This window comes from Protopterus annectens, chromosome 17.part0 (assembly GCF_019279795.1).
Source record: "Protopterus annectens isolate FY-2018-M chromosome 17.part0, PAN1.0, whole genome shotgun sequence".
Classification (NCBI taxonomy): domain Eukaryota; kingdom Metazoa; phylum Chordata; order Ceratodontiformes; family Protopteridae; genus Protopterus; species Protopterus annectens.
In genome coordinates, this window is record NC_056751.1 from 21,603,896 (window position 1) to 21,621,545 (window position 17,650).

At 41.5% G+C, this 17,650-nt stretch overlaps 1 protein-coding gene across 2 annotated transcripts in view; it reads right to left on the bottom strand.

The window, feature by feature from the left end:
• The window catches only part of ABRAXAS1 (abraxas 1, BRCA1 A complex subunit), an 804,658-nt gene that overhangs the window by 294,362 nt on the left and 492,646 nt on the right, over positions 1-17,650 (bottom strand). For both annotated transcript variants that reach the window (XM_044059464.1, XM_044059465.1), the window contains exon 7: positions 147-231. In XM_044059464.1, the coding sequence (XP_043915399.1) occupies positions 147-231 (85 nt within the window). The remainder of the gene's footprint in view (positions 1-146; positions 232-17,650) is intronic.

Here is a 17,650-nt window from a genome sequence, read left to right on the forward strand (position 1 = left end):
TGCTGGTTAGCACATTACTCTTGCTTTAAGTCTCTAAGACAGCTGCACAAACAAATTCACTTTCAGTAGAGAGTTACTGAATTTGTCTCTCTGCTTCCATGCAAAATGTCTGTGCAATCCAATTTCTTGAGCTACAAAATGGTTACCTTCAATTCGTCCTGTAGCGTGGAGTACATCTTGTTAATTTTAGTGACTTCTATTAATGATCCGTCTTCATTAAAAAAGTCTGACCTTTAAAAAAGACACATGCAAGCCATTTTTTAGTATTTTAAATGAAGAAAACAATTCATGTCTTTTGTCTAGTTATCTTTTGGTTGAACCCTAATCAGAGGGCCTTCTTAAATCATAAACCAGACAAACTGCAGATTACAAGTACACAACACAGTCTAAAACATACAACTAGAAAAAAAAAAAAAAACAGCAGCGATGATAATATACTAGCCACACAAATATATGCATACATTTCTAAATGATAGAGAAATTTCTTCTCAAGGTGTAGTTAAAAGAGCATGTCAACATATACAGTTGGCTTATAAATGACAGACTCAATAAGATAATTAACACAGTGCTGTTTACCTTATTAGTATTAGGGTCTATAACATTTGCACCTATTCTTCCAAATAAGTTTACTTATTTATTAATTTGCTTATTTATTTACTTACTTCTTGTTTACCAAGTAGGTGTGCTGCTTTGTTGACTTTTCAGACGACTTGGCTCAAAGAGCAAGCATAGACCGCCAAAACCAAAAATACAAACTATAAAGAAATTTTCTACAGGCAGAATAAATGGCATACAGAAGGCAGAAAGAACAGTATTGTAATCATTTACCATATGTAGAATATGTTGAAGACGGTCACAGTACAAAATAAATTATACAATAAATGTTCAAACCTGAATTTTTATTCAGATATCAGAATATATTTGTACCAATATATCTTGGCTTATGAGCGCTGTCTACTTAACCATTTCACAATAGCATATGCACATGGCTTATTTGTGTGGATGGGTTTCCAAGGTTTGCTGCTTTCCTATTTCATTTGAGAGGTGGTTCCACACAGCAGACTGTATTATGGAAAAGTTCTCTCTCCAATAGCGATTGTGAAATGAAGCCAGGCTAGAAAGACGTTATAATCTTGACTGTTTCTGAGAGTGTAGACTTGTTCCTTAAGAGGAAGTTTAATTGTCCAAGGCAGACAATGACCTAGCTTTATTACTCTGAACAGGAAAGTTCCTAGTCCTATGTGTAACTGGAACACATTCAAAAGTTTTTAGATCACAATGAGATGTGCATGCAATAACATGAATCTGCATACTTTGTTTACAACTGCCTGTAGCCTTCGAGTAATGTATGATGAGTGGAGAGCTAAAACTGAGAGGCCATATTCTAGTATGTGAGAAATAAATACAATAAATAAATAATGTATTTATTTTATTGTAGCTGTGAAGGCAGTAGGAGAAAGGATAGGAGAAATCCTATAACATAACTTTATTTGGGACACAACTTTTCTAGTTGTAGTTTCAGCAAGGCTTGGGACAATTAAAGGATACAGAAGGAGATCCCAGATAGATGGACTTAGTAACAGTAGAGATGATATTATCCTGGCTGCCATTAACAAGCAGGTATGGTACAATTGTTAACTTCTGTATTGTGTAAAATAGCACTTTGAGGGGCTGATTAGCAACCTATCAGATATTGGGGAAGATTTTTTGCAAGCTTGCTTTCAGAACTGAATGTAATTTATTAGATTTTATTAGCAATATATATTCTGCAAATATGACAACACTAAGAGAGGTCAGTTCGGAATTAACATCATTACTGAATAACAGGAAGGATACCCAAAGCCAGAGCCCTGAAAGTCACCAGTACTGAGGGTCCCATTTTGTAGGGAAGAGTTACTGACCTTAACTTAAGTTTCTGTCTTTGAGATATTTATTTCGTGTCGTCTCCAAAATGAAATTTTAGTAATTTGCTGAGCAGTACATTTTTAACAGACTCAACTGCTCTAGTCATGTCTACAAACAAACCAGCAGCATCTAATGTTATGGTAACTTTACTTAACACAGTTTAATGTGTTCATTATATTAATCACCGATACAGTAGACCATGCTATATGATTAGATTGGCATAACTTAGACAAGTCAGGAGTTGAGAGAAGGGTCCAGAAGCCCCTGGAGAATGGACTTAGGGCAGTCTAACATACACCAAGAGAAGGAAACTAGCTTGTAGTGTTTTGTGAAAGCATGTACAGAGGACCAAACTGCTGCTTAAGGCCCCGGTAGAGTGAGCCTTAACCCTGACTGGAATAAATTTGTTGTGGTGGGAACAAGTAAATGTAATAGCCTGAGACAACCATTTAGAAAAGTCTGCCTTGGACACAGATTCTCCCTTCTTACCTTCTCAAGAAATGAACTGATCAGAAGTTGTGAAAGATTGTTGTTGCTCGTCCTATGTTATGATTCAAGATGAACAGGGGGGTTAGTTTGTTTATATGCTTTATTATATAGAAACACATCAGGATGGATAGCAGCAATATAAAATATAAACAAAATGATTAACTGACAGACCATTACACACATGCATGCTTAGATCTCAACAGCTCTCTACAAAATGGCAGTCTGGCTCGCACATGCTCAGTATTTAATCACATGTGCAAGCCCATGGAAAGTTTCTTAAAAGTATACATACATACTGATCTACCTCCTCCCTCTTTAGTGAATTGCCCACAATAAAATAGCATCTGAAAGAGACATGCAATTATACAGACACTAAGAAATAAACACAACGTTCAAGTTCAAGTTGCCATGTATCTGGAACATGGTCTGGAAATGCAACTTTATCTAGTGATATAGCAATTTGTACTGGATTTAGCAACAGGGACAGTCATTGGTGAACAAATCTGTTTCAGGAGTCTTGGGAATCTTCTCAGGAACAGGGAAATTTGCTGGAATATCTTCTGGAACTAGAATATCATCTGGAACTGGAACACTGGATTGCTCACTCTGAGATCTAGAGTCTTTTTCACAGGTAAGATTCTGCAATACAGGCGCAGACACCAGTACCAAATGTTTCAGATTCCACCTACATTCTACTCCTTGTGATTTCACAATGTACGATCTCAGCTCTGGACATACACTTTTCACGACTTCAATCCAATCAAAAACTTTGGACGTCTGCACCCTAGGGTTACCACCTGTCCCTCTTTGCAAGGGACAGTCCCACTTTGGGCAGTTTTGTCCTGAGAAAAAATCTAAAAAAATGACAAATGTCCTGAGATTTTAAGGCAAAAAATATTTACTAAGTTTTCTTTAACAGTTGCATAAAAGTTATTTTGTATCGGAAACACCTACATATTATACGAAATAGCATAAGCAAGTCATATGCCATGGGACCAGATGGTGTCCCAGGTTGCATTCTACATGAACTCCAAGAGGAACTAATCCCTCAAATAAAACAGCTATACAATCTCAGCCTCACTACAGGAGATGTTCCCACAGAATGGCGTACAGCAACAGTGGTCCCACTCCACAAAGGTGGAGCCTCTACGGACCCTGGAAACTATCGCCCCATAAGCCTGACTAGCTTAGTCTGCAAGGTTATGGAGAAGATCATCATGGAGCTCATAAACAAAGACATTGGGGACCTACAGACACTAGATCCTACCCAGTTCGGCTTTGTCAAGGGCAGATCCTGCCTTTTGAACCTGGGTGACTTCTTCGAAACAGTCACCAAAGCCATAGATGAAGGGAAGGTAGTCCACACAGCCTATCTGGACCTTGCAAAGGCATTTGACACAATACCCCACTCAGGCATCATAGATAAGCTATCCAGCTTAAATATAAACCCCTATGTCACAAGATGGGTCGCAAACTGGCTCAAAGACAGAACCCACAGAGTGAGAGTTGCTGGAGCCATGTCAGACTCGAAACCAGTCACAAGTGGCATCCCACAGGGTTCTGTTCTGGGACCACTCTTGTTCGGTATATACTTTTCCGAGGTACAGGCAAATGTGGGAGGACTATGGCTCACCAAGTTCGCAGACGACTGCAAACTGGGCGCCATAATCAACTCTCCAGCTGACACAAACATCCTTCAAAAAGGTCTGAGAGAGATAACTGGTGCCAGCGCCATGGTTTAAAGCTAAATGCCAAAAAATGTATAGTCATACCCTTTGGCAAATCAATGTGCCCACAAATTACCACATAGGTGGAAACCCATTAAGTACAGAGAAAGGTATTAGGGACCTGGGGACCCAAGTTGATAGCAATCTCTCCTTTGAAAACCACATTGCCAAAGTGGTTAGAAAGACCTTCTACATAGCCCACCTCATCACGAAGGGTTTCACATCTAGATCAAGAGAGGTAATCGTGCCCCTTTATTCATCCCTCATCAGGCCCATCATAGAATACAATGCCCCTTTTGGGATGTACCTTACCCGACACCTGCAGCAATTAGAAAGACCCCAAAAGTATCTCACCAAGAGGATAAGGGTCTCAAACAGATGCCATATACTGCTCGGTTAAATAAACTCCAGCTCTACTCAGTTGCATACCGCCTACTTCGAGGCGATCTATGCCTGACATACAAAGTCAAATCCAGAATTAATGGACATGCTCCACCTCAGTAAATCTAAATCCCTTAGAGCCACACGCTCAAGGGACTTGAACCTCAGCACAGAAATAAATAGAACTTGCTGGAGGGACAGGTTCATAACCCAGAGGCTCCCTTCGCTCTGGAATAGAATTCCAGTTCATGTGAGGCAGAACACCTCACTGAATCTCTTCAAGAAGAATCTCGATAGGTGGATGGGGGATCGTAGGTTTGTCCCAGGGATTACTCCCGTGTCACTATTAGACAGAGGCACAGTAAACTAAACCTTAAAAAGGGCACAGTATACTCAAATCAAGGGGTGGCATAAGCCATACAGAATCGGGCTAGGCTTATAATTGCCTCAGGGCAGATAGCCTAGTATGACCCTATAAGATGAAAGTACTCTCTAAATATCCTTTGACACAGAAGGCCAAAATACTAGTCCTCTCATCAGTCTTTTGTCAGAATCAGTTCCTGAGTGGCTACAATATAAGACGGTAATATACTCTTGTTGCAAGGATTTTGGAACAATCACTTTTGGACCTTTCATGATGATACCATTGTCAAATGAAATCTCATCTTTGTAAAGAAAATATGGTTGCACTTCTACTGGTAAAAAAGATTGCTTTGAAGGCCATTCTCGACTGAAAAAGTGGTTGAGCTTTTGAAGTACTGGATCTGAGGCGGTGTTGTCTTCAAAGCTCATCAAGATGTGTGGAAGAAAAACTTCACTTCTGTGACTTCAAAATTAAGTATCTCATATGTATGCTGTTCAGTGGTATTTCTGGGCGATCTGGATAAAGTATCAGCAAGATAAAGAAGTTCACCTTTTGGATAGACAAGATTGAAATTATTCTTTTACAATTTCGACATCATGTGCTATAATCTCGCAGGAGCTGAATGCATAGGCTTTCTCAAAATAGTGACTATAGGTTGGTGGTCAGTTTCAATTTGAATTGGGTGGCCATAAATATAATCATGGAACTTCGAACATGCAAACAAAATTGGCAAGAGCTCTTTATCTGTGCATACTACATCTCGGTTTGGGTTAGAGTCCTGGACGCATAGGCTACTGGTCTACCTTCTTGAAGAATGACTGCACCAGGACCAAACTTCAAAGCATCACAAGAAAGAGTAACTGATTTGTGAACATCATAGTATCTGAGAGTTGATGGACTGGCAATTCTCTGTTTGACATCAAATACTCTCTGGTGTTGCTCTGACCAGGAGCAGGATACATATTTGTGTGTGAACTCTCTGAGCATTAATCCTCACCATAGGGATCTCCAACATCCAGCCAGTATACCAAAGCCTTTAAATCTTGTATGCGCTGTACATCACATGTATGCTCCCCGTGCAGGAAGTACGGCATAAAAGGTGACATATGGATGCTGTTACCCAGAAATGAATTGCCTCAATAGAGAGCAGTCTCCATAGGACAAAAGAGGCTATGCACATCCAGTAAGAGAAAATGCAGATGGAAAAGGGAGAACCTCAGCCAGAAGGGAAACCAAAACAAATCCTATAAGTAAAAGGGGATGGAGGGAGGGAGGTTCATAGGTTCATAAATTAGTACTAAGCTAACTGCCCTTATGAGCCATTTTAAACCTAGCCAATTATCCCTTGTGAGACTTGAACCCTGCACCTTGTGTTTGTAAAGCAAACACCTTAACCATTAGGCCCACTCTCCCAACCTGAGGAAGCGAATACTGCAACAGTGAAGAAAACGGCATCTGCTGTTATGGTAAGATTTTATACAACTGTACTATGTCCTTCTACATCACTGTTGCAGTATTCTTCACTGTAAAAAAAATACAAAAAGCTCAAGAAGATGACTGGGAGGTGGAGGGCTGGGAACAGCCCTCAACAAGCCCATGCAAACCGCCCTAGCAAAAAATACTCTGGCCCTAGAAACCATATTCAATTTATAAAGCTTAATAAAGGTATGCTCTGAAGACCAAGTAGCAGCTTCAGGTATGAAACTGGTATCCAATCTCTTGAAGAAAGCATGATGAAAGGCAAATAAGTAGCAAATCAAACACAAATAAAAGCAAAAAGTCACTTGCTGTACTGAGACTGGAAGAAATAAATGTATTTATTCTGTATTTTTTTACAATTTTTTAAAAGTTTGTCTTTAAAATTTTGAATTGTGATTAAATTATTCTATTATCCTATTATATTTTTATATAAAAAGATTTGCATTTGAATGCAAAGTTTTTCTGATGAAGTCCTTTAGACGAAAAGCAGATAAATGTGTTATGCTTAAAATTGCTCAGTTATTCCTTCCAGTCTCAGTACAAGTGGCTTTTTGATTATATTTCCCTTGAAGAAAACACCAAAAGGACAGAACAGCCCTAGTGGAATGAGGTCTAACAGAAGTAGACAGACATTTGGCATGAAAAGAATAACAAAAGGATATGGCCTTAGGAGAAGACGGTTTGCTTAGAAACAGCCAAACACAATGTCCTGGCATGAAAAGAAACAAAGCTGGTCAGACTTATAAATGGCCTTAGTTTTATCCAAATAGCACATAGAGGGGAGGAAAAAAGATCTACCTGAGGAATACCCTACTGATGGACTATGTCCAGAAACACGTTTCTGTGAAGCATCCATTCATGAGCCCATGTTTTGAACCAGCTCAAAGCATCTGCCACTAGACTGTGCTCCAAAGGAATAAATACTGTCTGAAGACTTAACTGATAACCAGATCCCAGGCCTGAAGAGCCAGCTTGCAGAGAAGGGAAGAATTTGTGCCCCCCTGCTTGTTCACATAACACATCACTGTGGTGCTGTCCATGTAAATTTTCATGGGGGCTGGAGAGGGCATGGTGGTGAAAAGCCTGAAGGGCCAGAATCAAGGCTCTCATCTCTTTGATGTTGATATGGTCTGATGGGAGGCTAAAGACCCTTAACTTTAAGGTGACCACAGGACGAGCCCCACTCCATGTCTGAAGCACCAGTGAACAGTTCTTGAGAAGGGACCAAAGGCTGAAAAGGCAGGCCTGCGTTGAGGGTAAGTTTCTGAATCCACCACTCGAATTCCCACTTCAGACAGGGAAGGAGAGGCACAGTGAAATCCAGAGGGTGTCATTGCTGAAGCCAAACTGACTTGTGATACCATTGAAGCTTCCACATGTGCAGTCTGGCAACAGGGAGCACTAGAATAGAAAAGGCCATGAATCCCAGGGCTCAAAGAAACTCTTTGGCTGAAATTACACGTAGAGGAAGAACAGACTGAAAAAAGAAAGCTGTTAAGTAGAGAACCTTTGGAGGTGGAAAAGAGGCCAACATAAGCACTATCTGAATCCTGCAACTCGGATACGCATGATCTTAAGAGGAAAACAGGACTGACTTTTGAAAGTTGATAGTGAACCTCAGACTCTGAAAGGAGAGATATGGTGAACTCCAGATCCTGTAAAATGCATCTGGGAGAAGGTGCCTGAAGCAACAAGTCATCAAGATATGGAAAAATCTTAATGTCTTGCAGCCTGCACAAGGCAATCAGAGAAGCTAGACATTTTGTGAATACCCTTGGAACAGTAGAGAGGCCAACCAAAGGGCAACGCAGACAACTGAAAATGAGAGGAAGAAATACAGAAACTTAAAAACTACCTGAAAAGAGAGTGGATAGGAATATGAAGATAAGCATCATTCAGATCCAAGGACACCAGAAAAGTATGGAGTATTAAAATAGGAAACAGGGTTTGAAGAGGAATTATCCAAAAATATGTAATCTTGTGAAAGGTGTTAAGCAAGGACAGATCCAAAACAAGTCTCCTAGTGCCCTCCTTTCAAGGAACCAAGAATACCTTGGAGTATAATCCGTTTCCTACTTGGGAAAGAGGGGTGGACTAAATAGTTCCCTGGTGCTCCAGGGACCCACAAACCTCTGAGAAATGAGGAAAGTTGATCCAGAAGAAGTTTGGGAATCCCTGAAAAGGGAGGCAGAGACTTCCACACCATGAAGTAACCCTGATGGACAAGAGATAAATCTTAGGAATCCAAGCTGATGAGATGTCAGCTTGGAAGACAGAGAGAGACAGCCAAAGGGGCAAGGGGGAAACTGGCTGAGGGGTGGGTGGGTTGGGGGGGAATATGTCAAAGAGAAGCAGGCTTGTCAGATAAAGGAGGCTTCTGAGCCACAGGAGCCTGAGAAGACTTAGCAGAAGGAGCTCGCCTACCACCCTTCCTGCCATTAGTGGCCTGACAAGGCTGCCTGCGAACAAAAGCAGACCTAGTAAGATAGTTCCTCTGGAACTTAGGGATAGGGGACACAAAAATATGTTTAAAGACCTGCAAAGCTTTACCTTTTTCCAGAAGAGACAAACACATCAGAAGAGATTTTTATTACCCTAAAGAGAATGCAGCATCTTGGCTTTAATGTCTTCAGGTAATGACTGCAGATGAAGCCAAGAATAACACCTCATAGCAGCCCCAAAAGCAGCAGTTCTGGAAAAGGCATTAGCAGCATCACAGCTACACTTGATAGACTGACGAGCCACCTGAGAGGTAGAATCCAAAATAGAAACAGCAGAAGATTATGCTTCAGAATCAGGGAGGTCAGAAAGAACCTGACAAGCCCGGGCAGTCTGGTCATATTGGTTTGGTAACTGATGGCCTGAAAGGCTACATTAGATACACTATAAACCTTCTTGCCAATTCTCTCAATTGCCCTACTGTCCTTATCTGAAGGCAGAAGCTTAGAAGAGGGCAAAAGTTTAGAATGTCAGAGGAGACTAACACCATATCAGGGTCAGAAGGACACTTACAAGAACTGAATCCTCAAGAACCTTATAGAATCTAAAAAAAATGGGAAATGTGGAATAAATACATGTAGAGGAGGAACTACGTTAAAAAAAAAGGCAGGATCTGAATCAGCTATGTAATGGTCAACTGACAATGACAGGATATATTAAACATTATGTATAATGTTTGCAGCTGTGTTGGTATGATTTGTAATGTATAATGTTTGCAACTGGGATTGTGTTGCTACAATTTATTTTCATATACATAAATGTAAGATTGCTTATGTCATACATGATAATTTAATAAAGATGTTTCTTGTTTACAAAAAGAACCTTGTAGAATGTCAGGTTTCTTTGGAGCAGGAGGCTGAGAATCAGGAGACTTACAAGCAGCTATAAAGGTGTCTAACAAAGCAGCCAACACAAGAGGTACTGCAGAAGGTATAGGAGTGTCCACCTGAAACAGCTCATAATACCTTTTCTGGATATCAGTCACTTGAGAAGAATCCCACTTAAAGTATTCCATCATCCTAGCCATAGTGTCTCCAAAAGACAATTCCTCAAAAGGAGACTCTGGTCTAACAGACTCATCAGATCCAAAGGCAAAGGCATCTGGGAAGATTAAGAGCAGAACCCATTATCAGAATCTGAATCCTCATCTGAGGAATCAGGATCCCTAGTCCATTTGGAAGAAGTTAAGAGTTCAAGGGGGTAGGCACAGAAATCCTTTGGGGAGGCTTCAGAGCCATTAAAGCATGAAACAGGCCCCGGGTAAACTCCTGCCATTCTCTTTGAGGATCCTTAGGGAGTACTGAATTATGCTTAGTCTTCTACTACTGCTTGGTAGGGATGTTAGACCTAACACAGGAGGTTCTGACCCTTGATGAGCTTCAGTAAGAGTAACTGGCACCTCTTTCCTGAAAAGAATCTATGGAATCCTTCTAGGGCCCTCTGAGATGCCAACCATGGTTCCCTCCTGACATGAGGAGCAGACGTCTGCAAAGACTCACAGGACATGGAAAAGAAGGATCCATACAGCCTCTGATGGGGTTGCAGCAGAGGAATCAGGTGTAGACACTGGATGGTCTACAGAGCTATCACCCTCTTCTACAGAAATGACCAATGGAGGCTGGACAACCAAAGAATCTGTCTGAGATTTCTTGGTCGTCTTACTTAATGGTACCTTAGGCTTGGGCTTAGATGATTTTGCCAAGCTATCCTGAGCTAGCAATTTAAGCCTCTGGTTCTTGACAGATGGCCAGGGAAGACAACTGGCTTCTAAGAGTCTTGGGTACAAACGCTTTACAAATGCTACAAGATGCATGGTCTTGGGAAGCAACCAGACAAAATTAATAAAATAAATTGTTCATGATTATCCTGATCAGGAATCTGCCTCAAACTGACATTTTCCCTTCTTGGATGACATGAAAAAGAAAAAGAAAAAAATAACTTAACTGGGCACTTATCTAACATCTAGGTATTCAGCACAGCAAAACAGCGTTCACACAGACGGTAAAGAAGTTCTGGGTAACTGCATGCGTACGTCACCTTTATGCCCTATGTCCTGTACAGGGAACATGCATGTGATGTACAACACATTACAAGACATAAAGGCTTTGGTATACTAGCCAGATACTAGGCTACCCTTGGCAGGAGATCCTTACTGTGAGGAATACTGCAAAAGTACTACAGAAGGACATCCTCAAGTCAGACAGATGAGCTGGTTCAAATGGAGCAAGTGTTAGCTTCTCTGGCACAAAAATTAAGATAACAAGGAGGAGTCATCTGTTTTCTTGCAGGTCTCTTATGTAATACTCCTTTCAAAAACATTTTGACATAAGAATGCCATGAAAGAGGTGGATTAAATGGCCAACAAATGAACACTGACAGAGTAGTGAAACAGGCCACAGGAAAGTAACTCACAGATATTGTAAAACTAGAGAAATACTAGTCCTGCATGGGTGCTGGTTCTGTTGTCACCAACTAGAAAACTTTTCCCATTTGCTAATATATGACTTTTTTGTAGCAGGCTTTCTTGTCTCCATTAGTACCAGCTGCACTTCTTCAGTAAACAGGTGCCTAAAATGTTTAAACAACCTATCATCCAAGCAGTCAGCTGAAGTTGTTTGGGGTCCAGATATATCAAACACCCTGTTCTGCTGTGAGTAGATCCAGTCTGTGAGGAAACTTGTGGTAATTGCCCCTGGCCTATTCCAAAAGAAGGGAGAATGTACAGTTCTGTACACTTACCATAAATGTAGATGTTGAGGGAATTAGCTCAAATGATAGAGCGCTCACTTAGCATGCGAGAGGTAGCGGGAGCGATGCCAGCATTCTCCATGCTTTGTTGGAGGTTGGCATAATGGTTAAGGTGTTTACCTTACCGACACAAGGTAAGGGTTTCAGTGTTGTTTTTAATTAGCTTATTTGTTAATTAGAAACTCATTTTTGCCAATTAATTACAATTAGCTGTCTGACATATCTAATTCGATTTTTAATTAGCAAATTACTGCTGACCGTCTTAACTTGACTGTCAGTTCAAGTGTTCAACTTGAAAACAATGCAAGCAATGTGAAATCATAAAAGTTAAACAGTATCTCTAAGCACGTTTAGCTAAATAATCAACTGCACAGTAAAACATTTAAAACCATAAAAATAGTAAAATCATCAAATAGTAATGTTCATCAAATGGTCTCTGTTGCACTTGGCAATGACAAGCAACTCCAGTGATGTATCACTAAATTTACTTCCCCTAGGTGAAGGGATGTAGCCAACAGCAATGAAAACCCTTTCAACGTTTGCTGAAGTAGCAGGTGTACAGTGGTGCTTAAGATGCAATTTGTATAAGGTTGGAAATGATTCTTGGCATGCAAAGAAACTCAAATAGACTAGCAGCTCCAAGCTGGTGCATGGTGATGACAAATACAATCCTAGTTTTGATTCACTGCTGTTTGTTGGTGTGCTGCTTTCAATCATGTATGAAAACAAACCGTCCAGCTGTGAAGCTGATGGTTGTTGCTGTGGTATTGGTGCACGGGCGACTTCTTATTCTGCAGGTAGTCAATGTTTACATGACTGAGTTAGTACTTGCATCTTAATCAATAATACCTGTTGTGCTGCATTGCGGTCACCTGGATCTGTTGTCCACCTCAGTCTGAACTGTGGATCCACAGTTGTTACGTTCAGGCACTGCACCTGATGAAAAAGATAATCACATCTGTTGCTCAGCGATGCCAAGAGACCAGACTTGGTGGATGTACAATGCTGTAGTTCATTCTGATCTACAAGTTTCTTCAAGCCAACTACTGTCTGTAGAATCTCACTACTCGTCACAACTTCAGATTGCAGGTGAACAGTATCCACTTCACATGGACTCAAGAGCTGCTCCATTTCTTGGACTACAGCAGAGTCATTTGGTGTGAGAGTAATTCTGGATGGCAGAATATCCTGCCTGCTACAGACCACCCTCCCAAACCCAGGAACCCCACTCGGCCTTCCTGAGAACACTGGAAAATATGAAGGTCTCTCCAAACACCATTATATTGGGCGACTTCAACTACCCAAACAGACTGGGAGCATTACTCTAGCTCCAACACCCTAGCCCAAAGGTTCCTAGAATTTATAAACTCAAATGCTATGGAACAACTTGTTACCACTCCCACAAGAGGGCAAAACACACTGGACCTGATCATCACCAACATGGGGACTCTATGCTCCAGACCAGAAGTGTATCCCTCACTGGTAAGATCAGACCATAAACTAATCTCACTGGATATTCTCATCCCGACTCCACCCCCTGCCCTGAAAACCACAGTGAAAAACTTCTCTAAAGCAAATTTCACACTCCTCAAAACCGAGGTGGAATCCTTCAAAGCCCCCGGGCCTGTGGAAAATACGGCCCAGACCGCAGAATCCTTTATAAACGCATTCTATGAACACCTTCAGGAATGCATGGATCATGCAATCCCAAATAAAACCAAGACCCAATCCTCCAAAGGCAGACGTCCTGTCTGGTGGACCCCAGCCATAAACAAACTATACAATAGAAGGAGGAAGCTACTACATGATAGAGCAAAATCCCAAAAAGGGAAGGCATCTCTGATCAGTATTAGCAAAAAAACTATGGGCACTCATAAAATCGTCTAAAGGCCAGCTTCGAGAGAAAAATTGCACAGGAGACTAAGGATAATCACAAGGCTTTCTTTAGTTATGTTAGGAACCTGGGTGGGAATTCCCAGATATGCTCAGAATTAGTCCAAAATGACAAAAAATACACCGAACCCACAGACATTGCCAACATCCTAGCTGACCGGTTCAGCACAAACTCCCCCAACCACCAAAAGGGCAAATATCTATCCCAGCAGAGTGCTGCCCCCCTGACATCTCAGATGCTCAGGTAAGAGCTGCCCTCTCCAAAGCAAAAAACACAGCATCAATGGGACCAGACGGTGTCCCGGGCTGCGTCCTACATGAACTCCAAGAAGAGCTAAACCCAAACATAAAACTACTGTTCAATCTCAGCCTTACTACAGGATATGTACCCAAGAGTGGTGTACAGCAACAGTGGTCCCTCTCCAGAAAGGTGGTGCCTCAACGGATCCTGGAAACTATCTCCCCATAAGCCTGACTAGCTTGGTCTGCAAAGCTATGGAAAGGATCATCATGGACCTCATAAATAAAGATATTGGGGACCTACAGACACTGGATCCTACCCAGTTCGGCTTTAAGTGCAGATCCTGCCTCTTAAACCTGGTTGATTTCTTTGAAACAGTCATCAAGGCCACTGACGAGGGGAAGGTGGTCCACATAGCCTACCTGGACCTCGCAAAAGCCTTCGATAAAATACCCCACTTGGACATTATAGACAAGCTCACCAGCTTAAATATAAACCCCTATATCACTAGATGGGTTGCAAACTGGCTCAAGGACAGAACCCACATGGTTAGAATTGCTGGAGCCATGTCAGACTCCAAACCAGTTACAAGTGGCATCCCACAAGGCTCAGTCCTGGGACCTCTCTTGTTCGGTATATATTTCTCGGAGGTACAGGCCAACACGGAAGGACTGTGGCTGACCAAGTTCGCAGATGACTGCAAACTGGGCGCCATAATCGACTCTCCAGCCGACACAAGCATCCCCCAAAAGGGCCTCATAGAAACAGACAACTGGTGCCAGGGCCATGGCCTCAAGCTAAACACCAAAAAGTGTATAGTCATCCCCTTTGGCAAAAACAAAGTGCCCACAAATTACCACATAGGTGGTAATCCATTAAGTACAGAAGAAGTAATTAGGGACCTGGGGACCCAAGTTAATAGCAATCTCTCATTTGACAACCACGTGGCCAAAGTGGTTAGAAAAACATTTTATATAGCCCACCTAATCATGAAGGGATTCACATCTAGATCAGGGGAGGTCATCGTGCCTCTTTACTCATCCCTCATCAGGCCCATAATTATGGCCCATAATTGAGTACAATGCCCCTTTTGGGATGTACCTTACCAGACACCTGCAGCAACTGGAAAAACCCCAAAAGTAACTCACCAAGAGGATCAAAGGGCTCAAACAGATGCCATATGCTACCCGGTTAAAGAAACTCCAGCTCTACTTAGTGGCATACCGCCTGCTCAGAGGCGATCTGTGCCTGACGTATAAAGCCATGTCCAACCCACAATTAATGGGCATGCTGCACCTCAGAAAATCCAAACCCCATCGAGCTACGTGCTCGAGAGACTTGAACCTCAGCACTGAAATAAATAGGACATGCTGGAGGGACAGATTCATAACCCAGAGGCTCCCTTCACTCTGGAATAAAATCCCAGTCCAGGTTAGGCAGAGTCCCTCATTGACTCTCTTCTTGATGAGTGTATGGGAGATCGTAGGTTTACCCCGGGTATCACTTCTGTGTCACTGTTAGACAGAGGCACAGTATACTAACCTCGAAAAAGGGCATAGCAAAATTAATTTAAAATGGGTGGCGAAAGCCAAACACACTCTGGCTAGGCTTATAAATGCCCTAGGGCAGATAGCCTAGTATGAACCTATCACAAACTTGCTGAAGGGGTCTCTTTGTGCTGTGATCTGATCTAAACAATTGCTGAAATAATTGACAGTTTACTGTTCCATCGTGTACTGTTCGAGGATGGAACCTGGATTGATGCTTCTGCCTCCAACAACTCCGTAGCCCAACCTATGAAGAGCTGACACGAAACTACCACATTTGACCAGGACACTGTTTACCTTTGATGAGGTTTCAGCACGTCCGGAGTGAACTACCAACTGCAAAGTGTGTGCCATGTACATGTAGTGCACAGGTACTGGACTGCTACCTTCTTCTTCAAGTCACTTCCAATCAGCTGGAACATGCTCCACCTCTTCTCCTGCTTCATCTTTTTCACCTTCCTCCTCATCATCTGCATCACATCATCAGGCTTCAGGAATGCTTTCACCATGTTGGCGGCATTATCTGTGATCATTCCAAAAACTGTTGCCCGACTTTTGAATTGTTTCATAACAGACTGAAAAATTAGAGAAATGTTTTCTCCATATATGAGCCTGTAAAACTTTTCATGCTTATCAGTCGGGTTTCCATCTCCTGGTTGTGTATGAACGACAGGCTTACTGCAAAGCATCCATGCATACGCCAAATGGACCATATATCAGTGTGGGCACAGCAATACTGAGAACCATTCGTCATCTTCTCAACTGTTTTTATCACCTGTCTGCACTGATAATGGACTTGGATGGTAAATGTAGCTCTGGTTGGAATATGATACGATCGTTGTACAACACTCACTAGAAAACAAAATCCTTTTTCGACCAGACTCAAAGGAAGCATATCTAGCATGACAAATTTGATGACAGCATCATACTGTCACTCAAAATGCTTTGTGAAGATGGAAGAAAATATTTAGTCAAAGAACAAACATCATCCAGATCCCGCTGTAGGTTCTTACAAAATTAGAAGTCACCCTTGTTGGCTTCTAATCGCTGGCAATTCTTTTCTTGCAGGCCTTACATGCTCCAGAAATTTGCATTTTATTATCATTTATAACATTTAGTTTAAAATCATTGAAAAATGCTGCAACATTATCCGGTATTTCTTGAACAAAGTCTGCCATGTTTACAATCAAACTAAACAGTAAACAGGAACTGGAAGTTACGTGTTGTGTAGGTAACTAGGTGAAGTGTGATTTGGAAGTGAAACTGGAATGGGTTGCTGCTACAGTAAGACGGTAAGTTAATACACTGTTAGATTACTACATTTCAATCACTGATAAATACATAAACTTGTTATGGAACTTTATTTCGATTGTAAAATATATCTAATTAAACTTCTAATTAAGACATTTTAATTAGAATTAGCTCAAAACACCTAATTAATTAGACAATTATTCTAATCAGAATTAGCGCATCTAATTAGCTAATTAATTATAATTAGCTAATTAGACAACAATGCAGGGTTTGATTCTCACATGGATTACCCTGGCTAGGCTTAAAATGGCCCACAAGGGCAGTTACCCTAGTACTAATCTAGGAGGGAGGATGGCATAATGGTTAATATATCTGCCTTACAGGCACAAGGCATCTTAGCTAGTTTGTTGCTTAGTACAAACATATAAACCTATGTTCAAGTGTATTCACTGTTGCAGTCATAATGATGGGATTTCCTGACACAGGAGCCTGTGGTCGGCATGACTACCAGAGAATTTTCTCCTCCTCCTGAAGCAGACAGATGCCCTGACCAATGTCAAAACTCCTGAGTATACAGGGAGTTGGCCAGCATCATAATCTCAGTATTTTCTTGCCCCCAGCAGATAACAGATCACTAGAAGGTCCCCAAGGTCAATGACCTAAGCTCAGAAGTATACAAGAGAATAACTGCCCCAATCCCATGAGGCAAGAAAGGAAGGAGGGAGGGAAAGAATACTGCAACAGGGAATACACTCGAACATGTACATTTATGGTAAGCGTACCTAACTATACTATGTTCATTCTTGTTTCACTGACAAGACGACTCCCAAAGCTGAAAGGAGGGGGATGGAAGGACTAGGAAGAGGAAAGAATGCTCTGCAAAATGGCAGTGGCAAACCCTACTCTGGACATGAAGAAGGTTGGAAGGTCATAATGTTTGGTGAAAGTATGCACAGAGGACCAAGTAGTGGCTTCCAAAATGTCCTCAGTGGCCACCCCTTTTAGAAAATCAGTAGATGCATCAGTAACCCTAGTGAAGCGTGATCTCGCATGGTCTGGAGGCTTCTTTCCATGATGACTAGCGAAACACGATACAATGGGAGACAAATTTGAAGATTGTGTGTTT